The 17,167-nt window shown below is 39.0% G+C and overlaps 1 protein-coding gene across 5 annotated transcripts in view; it reads right to left on the bottom strand.

The window, feature by feature from the left end:
* The window catches only part of TBC1D4 (TBC1 domain family member 4), a 104,558-nt gene that overhangs the window by 7,475 nt on the left and 79,916 nt on the right, over window positions 1-17,167 (bottom strand). For 3 of the 5 annotated variants that reach the window (XM_085058287.1, XM_085058295.1, XM_085058318.1), the window contains exons 11-17: window positions 15,621-15,770; window positions 9,981-10,141; window positions 8,838-9,047; window positions 5,119-5,277; window positions 3,633-3,791; window positions 2,947-3,191; window positions 885-1,044 (exon numbers count right to left, since the gene is read on the bottom strand). In XM_085058287.1, coding sequence (XP_084914413.1) covers window positions 885-1,044; window positions 2,947-3,191; window positions 3,633-3,791; window positions 5,119-5,277; window positions 8,838-9,047; window positions 9,981-10,141; window positions 15,621-15,770 — 1,244 coding nt within the window. The remainder of the gene's footprint in view (window positions 1-884; window positions 1,045-2,946; window positions 3,192-3,632; window positions 3,792-5,118; window positions 5,278-8,837; window positions 9,048-9,980; window positions 10,142-15,620; window positions 15,771-17,167) is intronic. The other 2 variants (XM_085058301.1, XM_085058311.1) reach the window with 1 other exon arrangement.

The raw sequence follows: 17,167 nt of genomic DNA, 5'->3' as shown, positions 1-17,167 counted from the left end.
AAAACACCCTCTTCCCACCCCCAAGCCAACACACCACACAAATTGAGAACCTAACACACTCCAGTATTAAAACATGAGACAAAGTCAGGTTGGATTTCTTAAGAAAAGACAAAAGGTGCCAAGTGAAAACAGAAAGATCAAAGGGGAAAAAGTATCTGATTTAAGAGGATGTACAGTACACCTGCACTCAGATTCTTGGTGCATATATGAGTACAGTGACTTTTGCATGAATAAATAAATTTAAATTTAAAAAAAAGGTGTGTTACTAGAGATTTGACTAAGCTGGCAGTTCTTATGGATAAGAAAAGAAGACAAAAATCTTGACATCCTGACTGTAAACACTACAAGGCATAATCAATATTTAGGCTTCTGTACTAGATGTTACCTGAAGAGGAGCATATAATGAAAAACTATCTAAATTAAATCAGAAGCATACTAAGACTTGGAAATTGTTCAATATACACATGAATACCTAAAACAGCCTGTAAGTTCAGATCTGCTTGAATTTTTTTATAAAGTGCTTTAGAAACAGAACTCAGATACACATTTTCTTTCTTCAGTTTGCAAGTTCAACAAGATAAACTTTTCTATAGATATAAACAGAATACATCTGCAACCATAAACTTTCAGCTGTTTACACTTTGGAAGTCTCTTAGGTAGTAGGAGAGGATAAAATTATTTGCTCAAGTCTGATGTTTCAAAGAATACCTTTTGGATTTTTCTCTTTAGGGAGGAGCTGTCATTCCACCATGAAAAATATTGCTACTTGCCACCCACAACAGTCACCCCAAATGTCCCCAGCATGTAGAAAACTACTCCTGGAGAGTTTCAAAACACAATGTACATGGCTCTGTTTATTATTGGAATAGAAAAAGCTTTCTTACCAAATACTCTGGCTACAAATCCTAATGGAAACTGAGATGCAAACAGTGTAAGAAACCATGGTGCAGCATAAAGACTGGGACTGATTTCATTTTCTTCAAGATGATTATACAGGTCTCTGTGATAATCATGTAGAAGCCTTGAGAGCTGATACATCTGAATCTACAGTGCATGAGGGGGTTGGGGGAAGGAAGTAGAGAAAGAAAAGTTCAGCTTTACTCAGTTTTCCAAAGCATTCATATTTCATTTGAGGGAAATTAACTGCAGTACAGATGGCACAGTAAAATGAAGCTTAATTGCCGCCTGGGGCCTCAAGTGGTATCTACTCACCTATAAACAACCTGCCACTAATGAATTAAAACCAACAGGGTAGTCAATAACCAAGAACAGTTTGAATCTGATTACTGATGAGGTATCATTTCAGATTCACAGGCTTAAGGTAAGAAGGGAATATATTGCTCTAACTTTGTCAACAAACCAGAACTTTCAGTCAAGCAGCAATTAAAATAGAGGTACCTCTTCCAAGATGTCAAAACTCTCCAGTACAGAGTTGAATTATTTCTGACTAAATTTACATATTTCAGCTTTTGTTCTTTGAATTTTGCCCTTATTTTTGCTGCATTTAAAACTCCAATGCTACAGTCATCACTTTAGACAGTTTCTGCACCCACAGAGTACATTTTATACACAGGTGTACCACATACATATTTCCCAGAACATCTACCAGTGGTCCTGAGGAATTTAAGATACTAATGCAAAAAGTGTTGCTATACAACCTATAAAAGGTTGCAAGGTAAAGTGGTTAAAAGGTGCTAAAAATATCACTCTGTGGCAAATTATTTCCTTGCAATGCTTCTCTCAGAAAGCAGAAGATGAGAAGCAGATATATATTGATTAGTTGTCAGGACCAATTTTGTTGTCAACCATGCTTTATGCTTAAGGTGAGTTTGTTCCTCAACAAGAAAATTACTCATTAGATCCAGCTACTGTTTTCCTACTTCTAGAGTTCATGCTTGTTCCCTATCAAAAGCTGACTACACTTGAAGCTACCTGTTCATCAGCCCTGTGTATATGCAGAGGGATCACTTTCATTTAGGCAAATCAGCTAAATTTGTGCAAGCATTTGAGTCCTTGCTTGACTTGTGAAATATACCAATTAAGCCCAGTTTGGACAGTGTCAATACAAAATACACATTAAGCCAGAATTGCATCACAGAATTGCTATGCAAGGAGCATGAGAAAAAAAAAAAAAAAGGAGACACCTGCTGCTTTGTTTTCTCTTCCTCCATTGTGGATTATAAAAGCTTTAACTCATCAATGGTATATTCCTTTATAATATAAGGGGTTTATAGCATATAATTATTCAAATCAGTGGACAGTTGCATGTCAAGGTGAAAGATTTCTCAAACTTTAAACTCTGAAATTTTTACAGATCTGAAAAATTTTCTGTCTCCTTCCTAAACAGTCTTGAGTATCTATAGCTATCTGTTAAATAATATTGCAGAGCGTGCATCATTGCATAAGCTAATAAAACTATTAAAAAATCATCTCTTTTCTCTCTCTGTTCAGGGTGATAGAGTAGAAGACAATGAGAGAACAAGAGGTGAAATGCTGAGTCAAGGCAGAGCAGCTCCAAGTACAAATGCCTGCTGAATACATTGACTGGCCACTGTGTGTCACTATTGACTTGACTTGGCCTTACAAGAGGGCACTCCACATCCAAGTGCTCATGGGCTGAAGAAAAATAAAATCTAATTAATTTTTAAACTCCATCCACACATGACAAAGCATATAAGTGACAAAAAGAAAAGGAAGGGCAAAAAAGCAGAATGCAGAATTTCTGAATGGGAGATGACAGGGATGTCTGACAGGAAAAAGGTCTGTAAATTCTAAACTTCTGTTTGTAAATTGAGAAGCAGAGAGGGGTTTGACAGTAAAATATACATGCACCTCACAACCTCCAAAACAGCATAAGAAGCTTCATAAGGCCTTGGAGAACCTAAGCAACCCCTGAGAGCTCAAAGTAATTTAAAACTCTGGATTGCTCCAGAAGGAATGACTTACCTGAAGCGACATCATGTCTGGCCTGTACTGCTTACGGAAGCCAAGGTCATACATGAGGAATTTCAGCATTTCAAAGGCCTGTTCTTCACTCATATGTAGAAGCAACACTCCAGCTACAAAGCTTATACCTTGACAATAACCCACTTCTTTGTCCAGCAAAGAGTATGCTTTCAAGAGATTAAAGAGTGAGAGCTGTCCTGCTCCCAGGTGGGTGGAAAAGTACGGATGTGTAGGGAATGTCCGTCCTGATGTAAAGAAAGAATAATAGTTGATATTCAATTCTTCTGGAGAAAAACCCCAATCCATTTAAAAACAGCACTTCTCCTCCCCCAGACCATTTCTCTTTGCTTTCATATGCAGGTTGCCTTTAATCAGATCAATCTGTATCTTGCCACTGATTTTAGACTGTACTTTTTGATCTCATTTAATAGTCTCATCTGCACAGAACTTGCAAAAGCAACTGCCTGACTTCTCTTTTTGGACAGATGCAGAAGAGCCTAAATATGAATGGCATGGCCTAAGAAATCATCTGCTTACAGGACACAGAGTGGCATACACACAATGTATCCTGATGACACAGAAAATGGTGCTCATAGAGCAATACCTATCTTTGCAACAGCTTCTATTAAGACTGGTGTGTTTTTCACCCAAGGACACACAAAACAAGTCAGAAAGAACCGACTTACCTAGATCTACGAGGATGGCATGCTGTTGAGCAGTCAGCTGTTTCAGAAGTTCTTTGTAGGAGATGTCAGGAGGCTGCTGCTTGTTTGGCAGCCTGTGCCTGACTCGGTGTTGCACAGCCAAAAACTGCCAGATTTCTCCCCGACGACTTTTTGGTACACCTGCAGGTCAGTCAAAGAACGAGAGGCCTAAGCAGGGGGATACTTTTAGTGCTATAACACAAGAACTTGATTTGTCATAATCTTGCCTGAACCACTCTGGAGGATCCCTTACAAAGTGAACTCCACTCTGCTACAGTTCAATCCCACAAATTAAACATGAACTACAAACTTAAGGGCAATTACACTGAGCACTACCCTGGGCAACTGAGGTACAGATGTCCCTTGCTTTTCTGCGTCTGAGCTGTTAGCCTCCAGCAGGAAAAGATGCACAACTACACACAGAATGCAGAACGACCTGTTTAGAAAGGCTGAACTAAATTCACAGGTTTAAAATACAGGGAAGTCCACCTCCTCTTTCTCTTCTCAAAGGGCTGCTCATGTCAACCCATAGACTTGGAGAAATACATCTCCCTTTGATATCTGACTCGGTAAACCAACCTTTGAAAGCCAAAATAGTCGACTCTGCTAATACCACCCAGGTAAATAATTATTTTACAAGAATACAAGTTAGAAAAAACATATCCTTGTTCCCAACTCTGAACTGCAATCCAACAGCAGAAGACAGGGTATCAAGGTAAGTACTTTGTTGGCAGACTTCTGCAGGTCACTAACAGGAGCTGCTTTATATCTACTCCAATTTACTTTGGTAGCAATTTAAACTTCCCTTCTGTACCACAGCCAGATTACACTGAATTATTTTTCATATCTGTAAAACAGATATGAGATTCTATGGATGAGGGCAGGGCAGTGCAATCAGACCCTACATCTGCATTATACTAACAAGGCCCTCTGGATACCCTCTTGGCCTACGGCTAGTCCACAGGAAGATCTACTTCAAGACAAAATTCCCAGCCTTTCACTTCAGGAAAGGAAATACTAGGTGACCATAGTCCAGACTCTCCAAAGCTTGGCTCTGATTCCCCTAGGTTTTGGGCACAGTGCACAGTAGGCGTTATGGTTCTGCCTTCTCAGTAAGCAAATAAAATCAGAGCATCTGAAACTCAGAGTCAATTGGATCTATTGATCAGAAACCAGAAGGTCACAGTGTTGGCTGCAGAAGCTCTGAGTTCAATCTTGAATGTAATGATACATGGAAAGAAGATGATACGTTCAGGAGTATGAATATACATGTTTCTGCATTGCTGACATTGCAAGCTGCAGAGTCAGCACCACCTATTTTCTGTTTTGCAGGAGAAGGTGAGCATATCTGTGAAAATAGGGCAATTTTTTACTACTGGAAAAAGTGTATTGCTGGCAGATTTCTGCTAGTATCAGAAGGGAACAAAAAATATGATCTTCACAGCTAAAAGCCCTCCTAAATAAATACCTTCTTTTAAAGTGGAATGAATATCTTCCATGTCACATCGTATTTTGGCTCTACAGTTTAGTAACTTCTTATCCCAAATATTTATGGCATCTTTCTGACATGTGCCAACTTCATCATAGTCCAGTTTTACTTTTCTTGATTGGAGCTCATCTCTGCTTGCTAGAACACAGAACAAAAAGGAAGAGCACATGGAAAACCAAAATATCAGAGAATTACAAGATATAGCAAATACACAGACCCCACTCAAACTGGATATATCTATCCAATAATCTGACTGGGGATAAATACATCTACAATTGATCAGTTCACAGTTTAGATGGAGCCAGTTGTCCTAAGACACTGCATGTGTAACTATTTAACTTCTCTTACTGGGTCATGAATATTAGCAATTCATGGAGCACATAACAACATTTTTTAAAGCTTGGGGCAAAAAAACTAACCCACTCAACCAAACTTCATAGCACCTGCCCTGCAAAAATACATTTGACCATTTTATTCTTGTTTCTATTGAACATTATTGCAGAAAGTCCCAAACACAAACGTTTGTATTAGAAACTTAGGCAAGGAAGCTAGGCAAGTCTTCTGAACTGAAGTCAGTCACACTGGTTCCAGTTCTTAATGTCCTTAAGAGAGAGAGAAGAGCTCTTGGCACTACTACCTGGCATCATCAGATTGACTATAGCAAGCAGAATGAACCAACATGAACCATATCCAAAAAGACTCATTTGTGCTGAAGCACAGAACTCCTGCTGCTAAAACTTCAAAGCTTTGCTGCATAGGGCTACCTGGTACAAAATATTTATTACACTACTTCTGAAATAAATCTGCACTGTCACCCTGGCATTTCATGGAAAAGCAGTTTTCATTTCCATTACTAAGAAATTAAGTCTGGATATTTCATTTTACATGATGCGTGTGTAGAAACCCAATTCCTCTAACTACTGGTACAAAAAAACTGAAATCAAGACTTGAATGTGTCTTAATTTAGAGACATATGTTTAACTGCCACTGGAGTGAACTGTACATTTCACCACATGTCCTCTGAGCTGCAGTTGAGTTTATCCCAAATTTGCCTTGATCCGTACTTCTTGCAGAAGCCTCCTTCCTCTTACAAGTGTATCTCCTTCCCCACCATCACCTCTAGGTGAAAGCAAACTCTTGCTCACACTTTTATACAACCTGCAAAACAAGACAATCTGTTCCTTCGCCTACTCGTCTCACTTTAGATAGAGTCAATATTGGATCAATCCACAGGATCATTGCCTAGCCCACTTCAAAAATGACAAATTATTTCCAAAAGTTCTATGTTTCACCCCTGAGTGTTTTACCCATTCAAGACCACAGGGGCCCCTGCAGAGGCAGGTATTATGCAAGGTGCAGTACACTGCCATAAAAATGGGAATGTGATCTTACCACAGGAATTCACAGTTCAGCTGGGGTGATTTCAAATGCTACCCTGCTGCTGTACAATTTCACCCAAGAATGCTCACTCTCGTAGGAAGCATGCAACAGATGCAAGACAGCAGTAACATATTTCAGTGTGACAACAAACTCCCACATTAACTGTGCAGTTAACCCTAGTGAAAGTCAGCAAGTCTGCCTGTTGATCATACATGCCCTACTTACTACCTCATCCTTGGTCTTTTCAACCATCCTTGTTAACATTTTTCCTAATCATTGCTAGGTAGCCAGCTACTTTTTGCAGCATTTGTATTTCTAGGTGACCTACCAGAAAAAGGAGCTTCTAGCTTCTCAGAAAAAAGAAAGGAAAAGAAAAAGAAAGCAAGTTTGTGCAATTGACAGAACTTACCTTCTGTAAAACAAAGAACTAATAGCATTCAAGTCTCCTCGACAGCAAAAGGAATAGGGAAAGAGGTTCTATTAATATTTTTTACATAAAAGTCAACAAATGATTAACAGAAAACCACTAGACACAGTTCCACAGCAATTCCAGCCTTAAACCAGTCTAATATATACAGCTAATAAATTTACAGCTAGGAACTTGGCTTCAAGTAAAGAAATTTCTGCATTTCTGTTACTACATTTTCCTTTCCTGAGATGTACATTTAATTGTAGACTAGGATGCCAAGAACCACCCAAACCAACGCTCGTTTGGAATGTATGAGCTCTGCACATGTCCTGTCCATAAAATGGCCCATGTTATAACAGCCCACAGGAAGGAAACCTAGAGATAGGTGCTAAAACTGCTTTACACCCTTTGAAAATAAGATGATGAATTCTAGCTAGCCAGAGCACAAGCTTCACCAGCAGTATTTATGAACCTGAATACAAGAATGGAGACATGCCCCTCAGACCACAAACCAAGAATGTGGGCTGGCAAATGTGTGCCAGTTCGGCATCTCCACTGCCAACACTCCTGGTTTCACCACAAATGATCAGGAAGGAAGAACCTAGTTTCTGCATATCTGTTACAGAATGGAAGCAACTTGTGAGTCTTAAGGAACTGGACCAAGATTTAACAGTTTTCAGTATCCCCAGCCACACAGGGCAGGTATCGCAAAAAGTTTCTCCCTCGGCAGCTCAAAGTAATAGAGGGAATAACATTAAATTAGTCACCACAGTAGATTTGCAGCTTCCTCACCCCACAACAATAGACTATTTGCTTAAATGGTTTATGAAATGAAGATTTTGGCTGAAGTTCTCTCTAGATGACCTATGAATCTAGGAGTTTCCACAGAAGCGTGTGTCAACAGGAATACAAACTGTAGAGAGAAACTGCACAGAGAAATACACTACATAAATGCATTAAGGATGTATGCTCATAGTGCCATGGAAAGACTTTTGTCCTGATGCTTTTCTTTCCTCTCCCTGCGTTCTCAGTAAGCAAGTTCAAAGAAGGAAAAAGAGTTAACTGACCTTTACACGATCATTATGTTTTGTCTGATGAATCAGACTACCATATAGGTTATACAACATATAGAAGATGAGGGCAGAAATTGCAGAGAGAACACTTGAAACCTTCAAATTGCACCAAAAGCTTGTTAGTCTATTATACTGAAGAATTTCCATATGCTGGGATAGACATTACATCCTATCTTTTATTTGTGTGAGTCTTGACCAGTCATAATAAAATATTTTAGCCAGAAGCTCAGGCAGCTGAATCAGAACAGTCAACTTTGGATCCCTCACTAACAGCACTCAATTTTCAGTGTACAGTGCTCATGTTCCAGGAAACAGAACTTTCTGACATACCTCAAGAGCCAGTTGCTCAAAAATCATATTTGGATTCAAGTATTAATAAATTACCACTGTGATGTGGTTAATGAAGAACAAAAAGCCTGGAGAGAAAGGCCATGAGCTGCAAAGGACTGAAACGAGACAGAAAGGGTAAGGTTTACCATACCTAAGTGTTCACACAGCACCTATTCTCCTCACTGCACTTCACACTAGAACTCCTAGACTCAGACAGATACAACACAGACTGTAGTATCCTTTGTCTAACATGCTCAAAGGAAAAACACTCAAAAAAGAAAATTCATCACTTTCTTCTGTTACTAAGATTACTCATTTAAAGCCAGGTAGACAGAGAACCTGGTAGACTGTGAAACAGGACTAGGAAAACACAGTTTTTTCTAGCACTGTTAACCAAAAAGTTACAGAACCACATCTCTATTTGAGGTGCCCAACACCAGAACAGCTTTCATCTTCAGGCAGCAGAATCTGCAATAGCTTTTAGGGGTATTTTCTAAATAGCTAACCTTCCAACTTCTGGTTTTCTTTTTCCATTCGAAGTAACAGAATTTGTTGATGGATGGCTTTTCTCCACAGACTTTGTAGTTCTTCTGAGTTTTTTCTCTCTCCAGTTTTATCTGGACCATCCTCATTTTGCAATACTAGAACAAGAGGGTCCTCCTCCAGGGGTGGAGCAAGAGGGGATAAGGGTAACAATTCAGTTCCGTCATGACCATCTGCAAAGAATCAGAAAGCTATTACAGGAAACTCAGATTGTTTGACATATCATGAAAATCTGTGTCATAGCAGAACAAAAATAGCTGTCTTTCACATTCATCAGTGAGCTGCTGATTCCAAAGACAGAGAAAATGCAGTTCAACAATAGAGAATTCTTTATTTGAAAAGAAGTGTTTTGTTTATGTTAAATAAACTTATATTTAAATTAAATAGCATTAAATAAAGGGTCACCCAATATTTCAACCCTTTCCCCTGCCAGCTCCTTCCACAGTTACCATGAGGCATTTACCCATAAAGTCTCCTTTACAGCTGAGCTCGTTTACTGCTGTGATTTACCACAGGTTCTATATTAAAAGCAACTTTTTCCATCTGCTAACCTGCACTACAGAGAGTGCTATAGCACTTTATGGTCACTAAATATAGAGTTTATCATTTACCTATGTTTTTGAATTCTGCCAAACAGGATTTTATCAACAGCACAGTTTCAGCTATTTCAGGGGCTTCTACCTTAAATGGCTTAAAGCTGCAAGAATTATTAGCACACTCAACAAGTGCTATACGCACTACAAGGAAAAGACACAAAATTTACCATTTTCTGCAAACACTACTATTTATGTACACAGGCTAGGGTAAAAATTTCCTAACTCTTAAAGAGAAGATCCTTGTCAGCAAGAGACCTGTCTTAATGTTCCTGCTACAGCAACTGTGGCAGATTGCAATTCATTTGATTTTGATGCCAAAATCCTCTATTCAAAGCAACAAAAGCCTAAATAGTCTAAAGCCAACTGAGCACAACTGATCTCTGGAGAGGTTCTAGCATGAACATTGTACCACACTGATTCCCTTCTCCCTTCCATATTTTCCCATGTTGCAGTTCACTACAGTATTAAGTAACAACTGCTTGTTTATTTTCTTTAAAAGCACACACAGACCTGGATGCTGCATCTTGGAAGGAGATTTATTCATAGGTGAAGCTACCTGCAGGAATATTCTCCGCCGCCAGGAGATGCGGCGAGGTGTGAGCGTGGCCCCCACAGCATTTAGAGATTCACTGCTGCAGAAGGTTGATGTTCTTTTCCTTCCCTCCCCATCACTGAAGGAAAGAAAAAGAAGACGGGGTACTTAAAGTCAGTATTCCTAGTAGGGAAAAAAAAATCTTTATTAACGCTGTCTAATGTATAACCAAACCTGCAGGAGCATTTGCGGGGGAGCTTAAGAAGGCAAAGCGTGCTGTGTGTGAATTGCTTCACCTTGAATAGTGAAGTGCCCAGTTGTTCTCTCACAGCACAGTGCTGTGAAGTTTGCACTGTATACCACCAGGAAGCATTCACAGCATTCATACAGGGCTCAGCTGGAAGTTCAGAATAAAAGCTTAGCTTTTGGAGAAGCTAAGAGAGAAACATGGTAATACTTAGCCTCTAAATCAGACAGCAAAGTGGGGGTTTTTGCCATACATTAGTCTAATGGGAGCGATCTGATGTAGCACCCCTAAAAGCAGAGATGGTGTTCCAGTGGAGCACAACACTCCATTTAGTGCCATCTTAAATGTCATGCTGAGCTCTCAAGTGAATATTTCATCAGAGACAATGTGCTGCCTTCTCATATAGTCTCTTTCGTAAGCTTCAATAAGTGGACGTTTTACTTGGATAAATGGGGACAGACGGCCTTATGTTTCATCAGCATCTCCAACTATAGGAACAGAGCCCCTGCAGACAGAGGGCATGCTCAGTTCAACCACAATGGCCTGAAAAGGGCTGATCTTCTCCCCAGCTGCCATATAGAAATACAGAGTAATTTTAATAGTATCTTATGGTGCTGGAAGAAGCAAGGAGAGGATACAGGAAAGCTTTGCTGGGAGGACACACAAAGCATACCCTTCTACTGACTACTGCCAGAAGAAAAGACATTTAGCTTTTATAAATACTTGATCCACTCTCAGAAATATTTCAGAATTTTGCATTTGTGGCAGCAAAGTAGGTGCACAGATCTTGTATAGCAATGGGTACATTGATCCTGGCAGAGAAATAACTGTGTCTTCAAATTCACCTCCCCAGCAGGAGGCACCAGCCTGCTCTCCTCTAAGAACAGCACTAGAGGCTGAGAGCCCTAAATAACACACAGTCTGAATTGTTCTCCACTCCTGATTTAGCTTCCATAGTGCCTCAGCTCCCTACGCATCACACTGTTGGTAGGTGCTCTCAGTAGATACCCATGTTGCATTAACCTGAAGAGCAATTCTGACAACTTCTTTGTCTAACTCCAAGTCTTTGATGATGGGTAACCACTGCTCGTGGTAGCCAAACACAGACTACACTACAACACTAATTCTAAATCTATAGGTGCTGTCTTTCAAAGGTATTTCAGTCTGACAACTCTTGGAAATGAGATACTGAGTTTAGATATATAATCACTCCAACTTATGTTTCTATAAATAACTGTAACAAAACTACTTCTTACTATTTCAAGTCTTACATATCATCACATGTTAGAACACAAAAACTGAATCATTCCAGGGCTTACTAAATCAAAGCTTCATAACAAGGGAACGAAAACTTCCTTTCTACTGCTATGTACAAAAATCTATGTTCAGCTACTGTACTTCTAAACATGCAGATGGTCTTAGGAATAGTGTTTGCTCTACAGCAGCAAAAGTCACAGAAAAGTCAGAATAAGAAGGTGGCTATTTTAGGGTATGAAACTAAGCTGTTTACATAATTTGAGTCACAGAGTTTACATTGGGATGAACTAATCATGTACACTACCTCATGAAGTGTGCAAATCATACAGTTCTGTGTTTCTGTTTTTAAATCCTCCCTTACAAAAATTCCCTGTCATTTTCAGCAACTAATATTATTCACCTTCTCTTTCTGTCTGTTGAGTGATTACAGAAAAACTTTTGGAAGTCTCAGAAACACACCTTGTCATATTAATCCAGAAAAACACCAAGACTTAGGAAAGGGAGGCTAGAAATGGAGCAATGAAAGTTTCATAATTCAAGACAGACAAGTCCTAGCTTAGTATCACAGATCTGAAGGTGTGAGACAATTCCCTACAGAGTAAAAGCAGGAAGAATTCAGAGTAAAATGGTAGTGTCTCCTATCCTAATGAAAAGATTCAGGAGGCTGGTGCAAAAAACAGTTTCTCTAAACAGGGTGGGGGTAAAGAAAAAGAATTAGCCATCAACTCCCTGCAAAATGAAGAGGTTTATTAATGTGAGTAGAGAGACTGAGAGCCAAAGCATCTCCAAAATAAGAAAAACAACTTCTTAAATCGAGTTCAGTCATTGCTACTGAAAAGCAGAGCAGAGTTTTCACTACCGCCTAAGCAGACATCTACATGGAAAATGTGCTGCAAGGTCACCAAGGAGAAGAATCTCTGGAAAAAGATAACATTGCAATACTCTGTATTTAGGACTGTATTTAGGACTCCAAACTCAGTTTGGAGAATAATGGTTCTCTGTAGAGCTACTTAGCCTGTGCTTCTGACCCAATACAGAAACCAAAACGCATTTATCAGCTTGTGTAGAATAAAAACTCAAAAGCTGTAAATTCAACATAATGTCTCAAATATTTCTGTCTGTACTTTCATCCTTAAGCTGTTGCAAGCAATAACCCAAGTAGTCAAGAGCACAGAATACTGATCATCTAAGGTTTTATCTCAGGTAACTGCAACTCAGTTTCACCCACTCAATATTCTGTCAGATAATGCAGAGCATGAAGAAGAGACAGCTACTTCAGGGGAAGAAGAAAAAAAGAAAAGAAGGAAGAAGTAATTGCAAAAAATTGGTCAGATTATAAACATTCTTATTGCTCGGTTTTAATTATCTAAATCTCTTCCCAGAACTGTTCTTTAAAATGCTATTGAAGACTGATATTTACAAAACCATAATGTTACCCTATTTCTTGTGAACTCTTTACATAACACTTACCTGAATTATTTTGCACTTGAGTCCATGAAAGCCAACTGACTTGTAAATAAATACTGATGTTGCTCATGCCAAGATTTATATTTTTTCCTCATTTTGCTTTCATTTTGACTTCTCTTCTTGATTGCTCTAAGTAGTAATTGAATCAATGCAACCTACTTTGCAATTTGGAGGCTAACATGGTACAAAACACCTCAGATCAAGTACAGAATTCAACTTCCCAGCACTTAAGCTGGCAGAAACCTATACGTAAGACTAATACATGAAGCAATTTTCCCCTCTGGGAGGAAGAAAAAACAATTTCTATCAGTTTACACCCCTCTATTAGTTCTAACTTCTGTCTTTTTTTTTTATTATTAATTACTTTCTGCTATTTTGTTTAAAGAATATTCTCAAGTATTTTACTTCCTTTAAAAAAGTAATCTGTTCAAGCTCAAATTCAGCTTTAATTATCCTTGCATAGCAACCCAATGAACAGAGAAGTTGTGGGCTAGTCAAACCCACACTAAAGGTTGCTCCATTTTTAAAAGTGCTGCTTTTATGTTTATATTAAACAGCCTTGTTTACCTCTGTGTTGACCAGACTTCTTTTTTAATCCTTATCTGCCACTCCGCTCAATATTGAATGCTGCACAACACACCTGTCAAAAGTCAAGATTATGTGGACACCATTTCCACTCTAGCCTTCTCTCTTGACAAATGTATTGACAATGCCATAAAAACATTCTGAAGGCACCTACAAATATTGTGTTGATGCCAAAATTTACTACACTGTTCATTTTTTAAAGTATGGAACTGTATGGGGGCTGCAACTAAATGTAACCAAACCCATTCTGTGGCTCAAGAAAATAAACAAACAAAAAAAAGAAAATGAACAAACAAATAAACCAAGAAAAATCCCATGCCATTCTATAACATTCTCTTTGCATAGGCCCATCTGATTGCTACAAATCAAAAATCTTTCTAAAATGAATTCCAACTGAAACTGTGTCTACTCCTGCACACTGAAGTTTGCCAGACCATCAAAAAAAGCTGCCTGCTGCATCATGTGTAAGCTCAAAGCTATATGATAAAGAAGTCAGACTATACAGAATTCTTCTTCAGTGCAATCGGAATTCCACACTTCACGAATGGTAGTAACCATGATTATTTTGGGAAAGGCACTGAAGTTTTAATTAGGGTTCCTAACAATTAAACAGTTTATAGTCTGCAGATTGCAAAGCACTGCCACACTGTGCTCAATTCCAGCCTATCATACACTCACTCACACAAGAATGCTAAGAACACCTCCTACTGAGTCTATTAGGATAGATGGTGGTCCTCTCTGAGAAAAAGAGCCAAAGGGAAAAAACCCCAACAAACCAAAGAAGAAACCCACAAGAAAAACACACTGTAAAAAATGAGAACTTCCTCTCATTCCTAAATGTGAGGGCATAGCATACATTTGCAAGTTTTGGCCACCATCAATTGGATGGTATATTTCATTCTCCATTAGCCAGCTGAACTGGGGGATTACCTCAGTGACCCATATCACATCAGCATTATTCACTCAGCACTTCTTTCCGACTATGTTTGTTGTATTTACTTCACAAACCCAACTAGATGCTAAGAGCTCACTCTTGATGCTGCAATTTCCTCACAATGACTATTCAGGCCCAGTTGCTCCCAGCATGACCTGTAGCTAATGAGATCCCATTTTCACAAGAGTTTTCATACAAATTAAAGATTAAATGACATCAGAAACGTGTATACTGTAAAATCTAAGTAGATACATGGTGATCTTCTGGGAATTACTCCTAATTTGAAGATCTCCCCACCTCAGAGCTCAAAACTCCACTATAATGAAATATGGTACCTTGAACTGACTGCATAACCAATTCCAAAAATAGCATCTCAGAAACTTCAATTTGGAATTACCTAGCATTAAAGTACAGTTTTCATACAATACTCAATCCTTCATTCCCCAAATCCAGAAAGCTAGGTTTTATGGTGTCCAGCTGCCTGTACAAACTGACCTGCGCATTGGTTCAGCTTAGATCAAATCTGCTGTCTAAAGGGAAAACAGAAATAAAGCTGGACTGGAACCCAAATCAGATGTAGTCTGTAAGAGGTTTGGGGGTTTTTTGCCATTTTTCATACCTTTTTCTCTTCCCCATCCTCTTCAATTGGAAGTTATTTGTTAATTCTCTCTAAACATATCACAGTTAGTATCACCCAGTTAACTTGGCATTTCCCCTTCCTCATGCACAGGCATCCCACATTAGTACTGTACACTCTTCACATTGCTCTTTTCTTATTTTCACATGCCAACGATCATGGCAACACATGCTGGTTTGCATTCAGCAGAAAAAGCATTAAATTAGCGTGACACTCCTAAAATCCATTGCATTTCACGTGACAAACCAATGCAGCATATTTGCAACACTACAACAGAAATAGGTGGCAGCTACTAGATGCCAGCATAGAAGCCTCTATTTTTAACAGGCTTTTTTATCCAAAAGCCTGTTTGCCCATTTGCATCACGGAAGTCTGTTAGAAATGCAGGAGCATAAGGCAGAGTGGGAGAGATGCCATGTGCCACATTCCCCTGGGAATCCTGCCGTTAAGCTGGTGGCACTGGAGAACTAGGCAGGAGACAGCGCTCTCACCTCTTGGAGAGGTCACTTTCTGAGTGCTGGAGCAACCTTCCTGAGCCCTGGTAAAAGCTTTTCAGGAAAGAAGGGGCAGAGAGAGAGGAGGGGAGACCAGGTGACGCAGATTCACTCTCACTGAGAGCGCGCCGAACCCCGACCACAGGACTGTGCAGGCAACAAGAGAACACAGCAGATGGGTCAGCATGGATTTGGACACAACAACAAAAGCACCAGATCAGAGACACTAGCCAAACACCTCAGCTTGGCTTACAATAACTTTGTTTCCCAGAAGATGAAATGAACCATGTGCACTCCTGCTTCTCTGGAGATATTGATTTTGCTGTTACAGCTGATTTGTATTAAAAAACTTTTCAATAACTTTGCAGAACAGTGAGACTACCTTATTTCTTTAGCTTTATTTATTCTCAAAGCAAATTCAGAAAAAAGAATCTCTTAAAAATTCAGAAAATATCCTTGGAACCGCATTGTTTCTTCCCCTTCAGTTTTCTTTTGCTTTTGTAAATAACGCATTCAGAAGTAGAGATTATTTAAATGAAGTCTTTCTGGATAAATTGTGGTGAAGTATTTAAATCAAGAAAGGTAGTCCTACTACACAGTTAAACATTAATTAGTAGTAGTAACAAGTGTTGGAGGAGACATAAAAAATAATTCAGTTTCTTTTGCTTAACATTTATGACTAATCCTCAAAAGGAAAGAATGAAAAATCCCAGCTTAGAACCACGCTGCTACAAACTGTTTTGTCTAAAAATCTGCTGATGATGCCACTTAACCAGCAACTTCTTACAAGTTACTACAAAGAAATGTAGTCAGCAAGTCCTTCACTTTGAACTGTCAGAATTTCCTGTTTGCATCCAACATGGTCAGTGGGAAAAAAGTTTATCTCAGTAAAAAACACATTATTTATTTCTTTAGAAACACAATGTTACAAAAGCTAGTTTCTTACCCTTCACTCCCACTCTCTTAAAACAGAATAAAATTTTTTGCCCTTCTGTACTAGCTGATGCAGCACTCACACTAACATTTTAATACAGACATCAAACAGGTGACCAATTATTATTTAAAGCCATTTTTAGAAAGAGCCCACAAAAAGTAAAATTAAAGCAAATCACTGAAACGGACAATAGATTGAAGAATGTGATCCTCCAACAGAAAAAAATACAGCTCATCTGGACCTGAGTTTTGTAAAGGGTTTGGACTTTGTACAGTCACTTACTGCAGACAGGCAGCATAGAAGAGAGAAGAAAGAAGGTACAACCAAAGAGGTCTACAATGAACTGAGGGGACCTCTTCTGCTGAGTGAAGGAATTCCTGAAGGAACAGTGTTCCATATGTTTACAGCTGGAGAGTCTCCAAAAAGGAAGGAGAAAGAAGTTACAGAGGGAAGCTACAGAGGGAAGCTCTGGAGAAAGGCAAACAGGGAAATCACATGCCTCAGAGTTCAGTGGAAGTGTTTAATCCTCATGTCCTTTTGCAAGACTCCTCACTGGTTTTAATTCTGGGCATACTCTCTGTGAGCTTTGACTAATGCAGCTACAGACACT

Source organism: Lichenostomus cassidix, chromosome 1 (assembly GCF_008360975.1).
Source record: "Lichenostomus cassidix isolate B80296 chromosome 1, HeHo_3.0, whole genome shotgun sequence".
Taxonomy (NCBI): domain Eukaryota; kingdom Metazoa; phylum Chordata; class Aves; order Passeriformes; family Meliphagidae; genus Lichenostomus; species Lichenostomus cassidix.
Note: the sequence above shows the minus strand (reverse complement) of the source record. Positions and strands in the feature narration are given on the sequence as shown.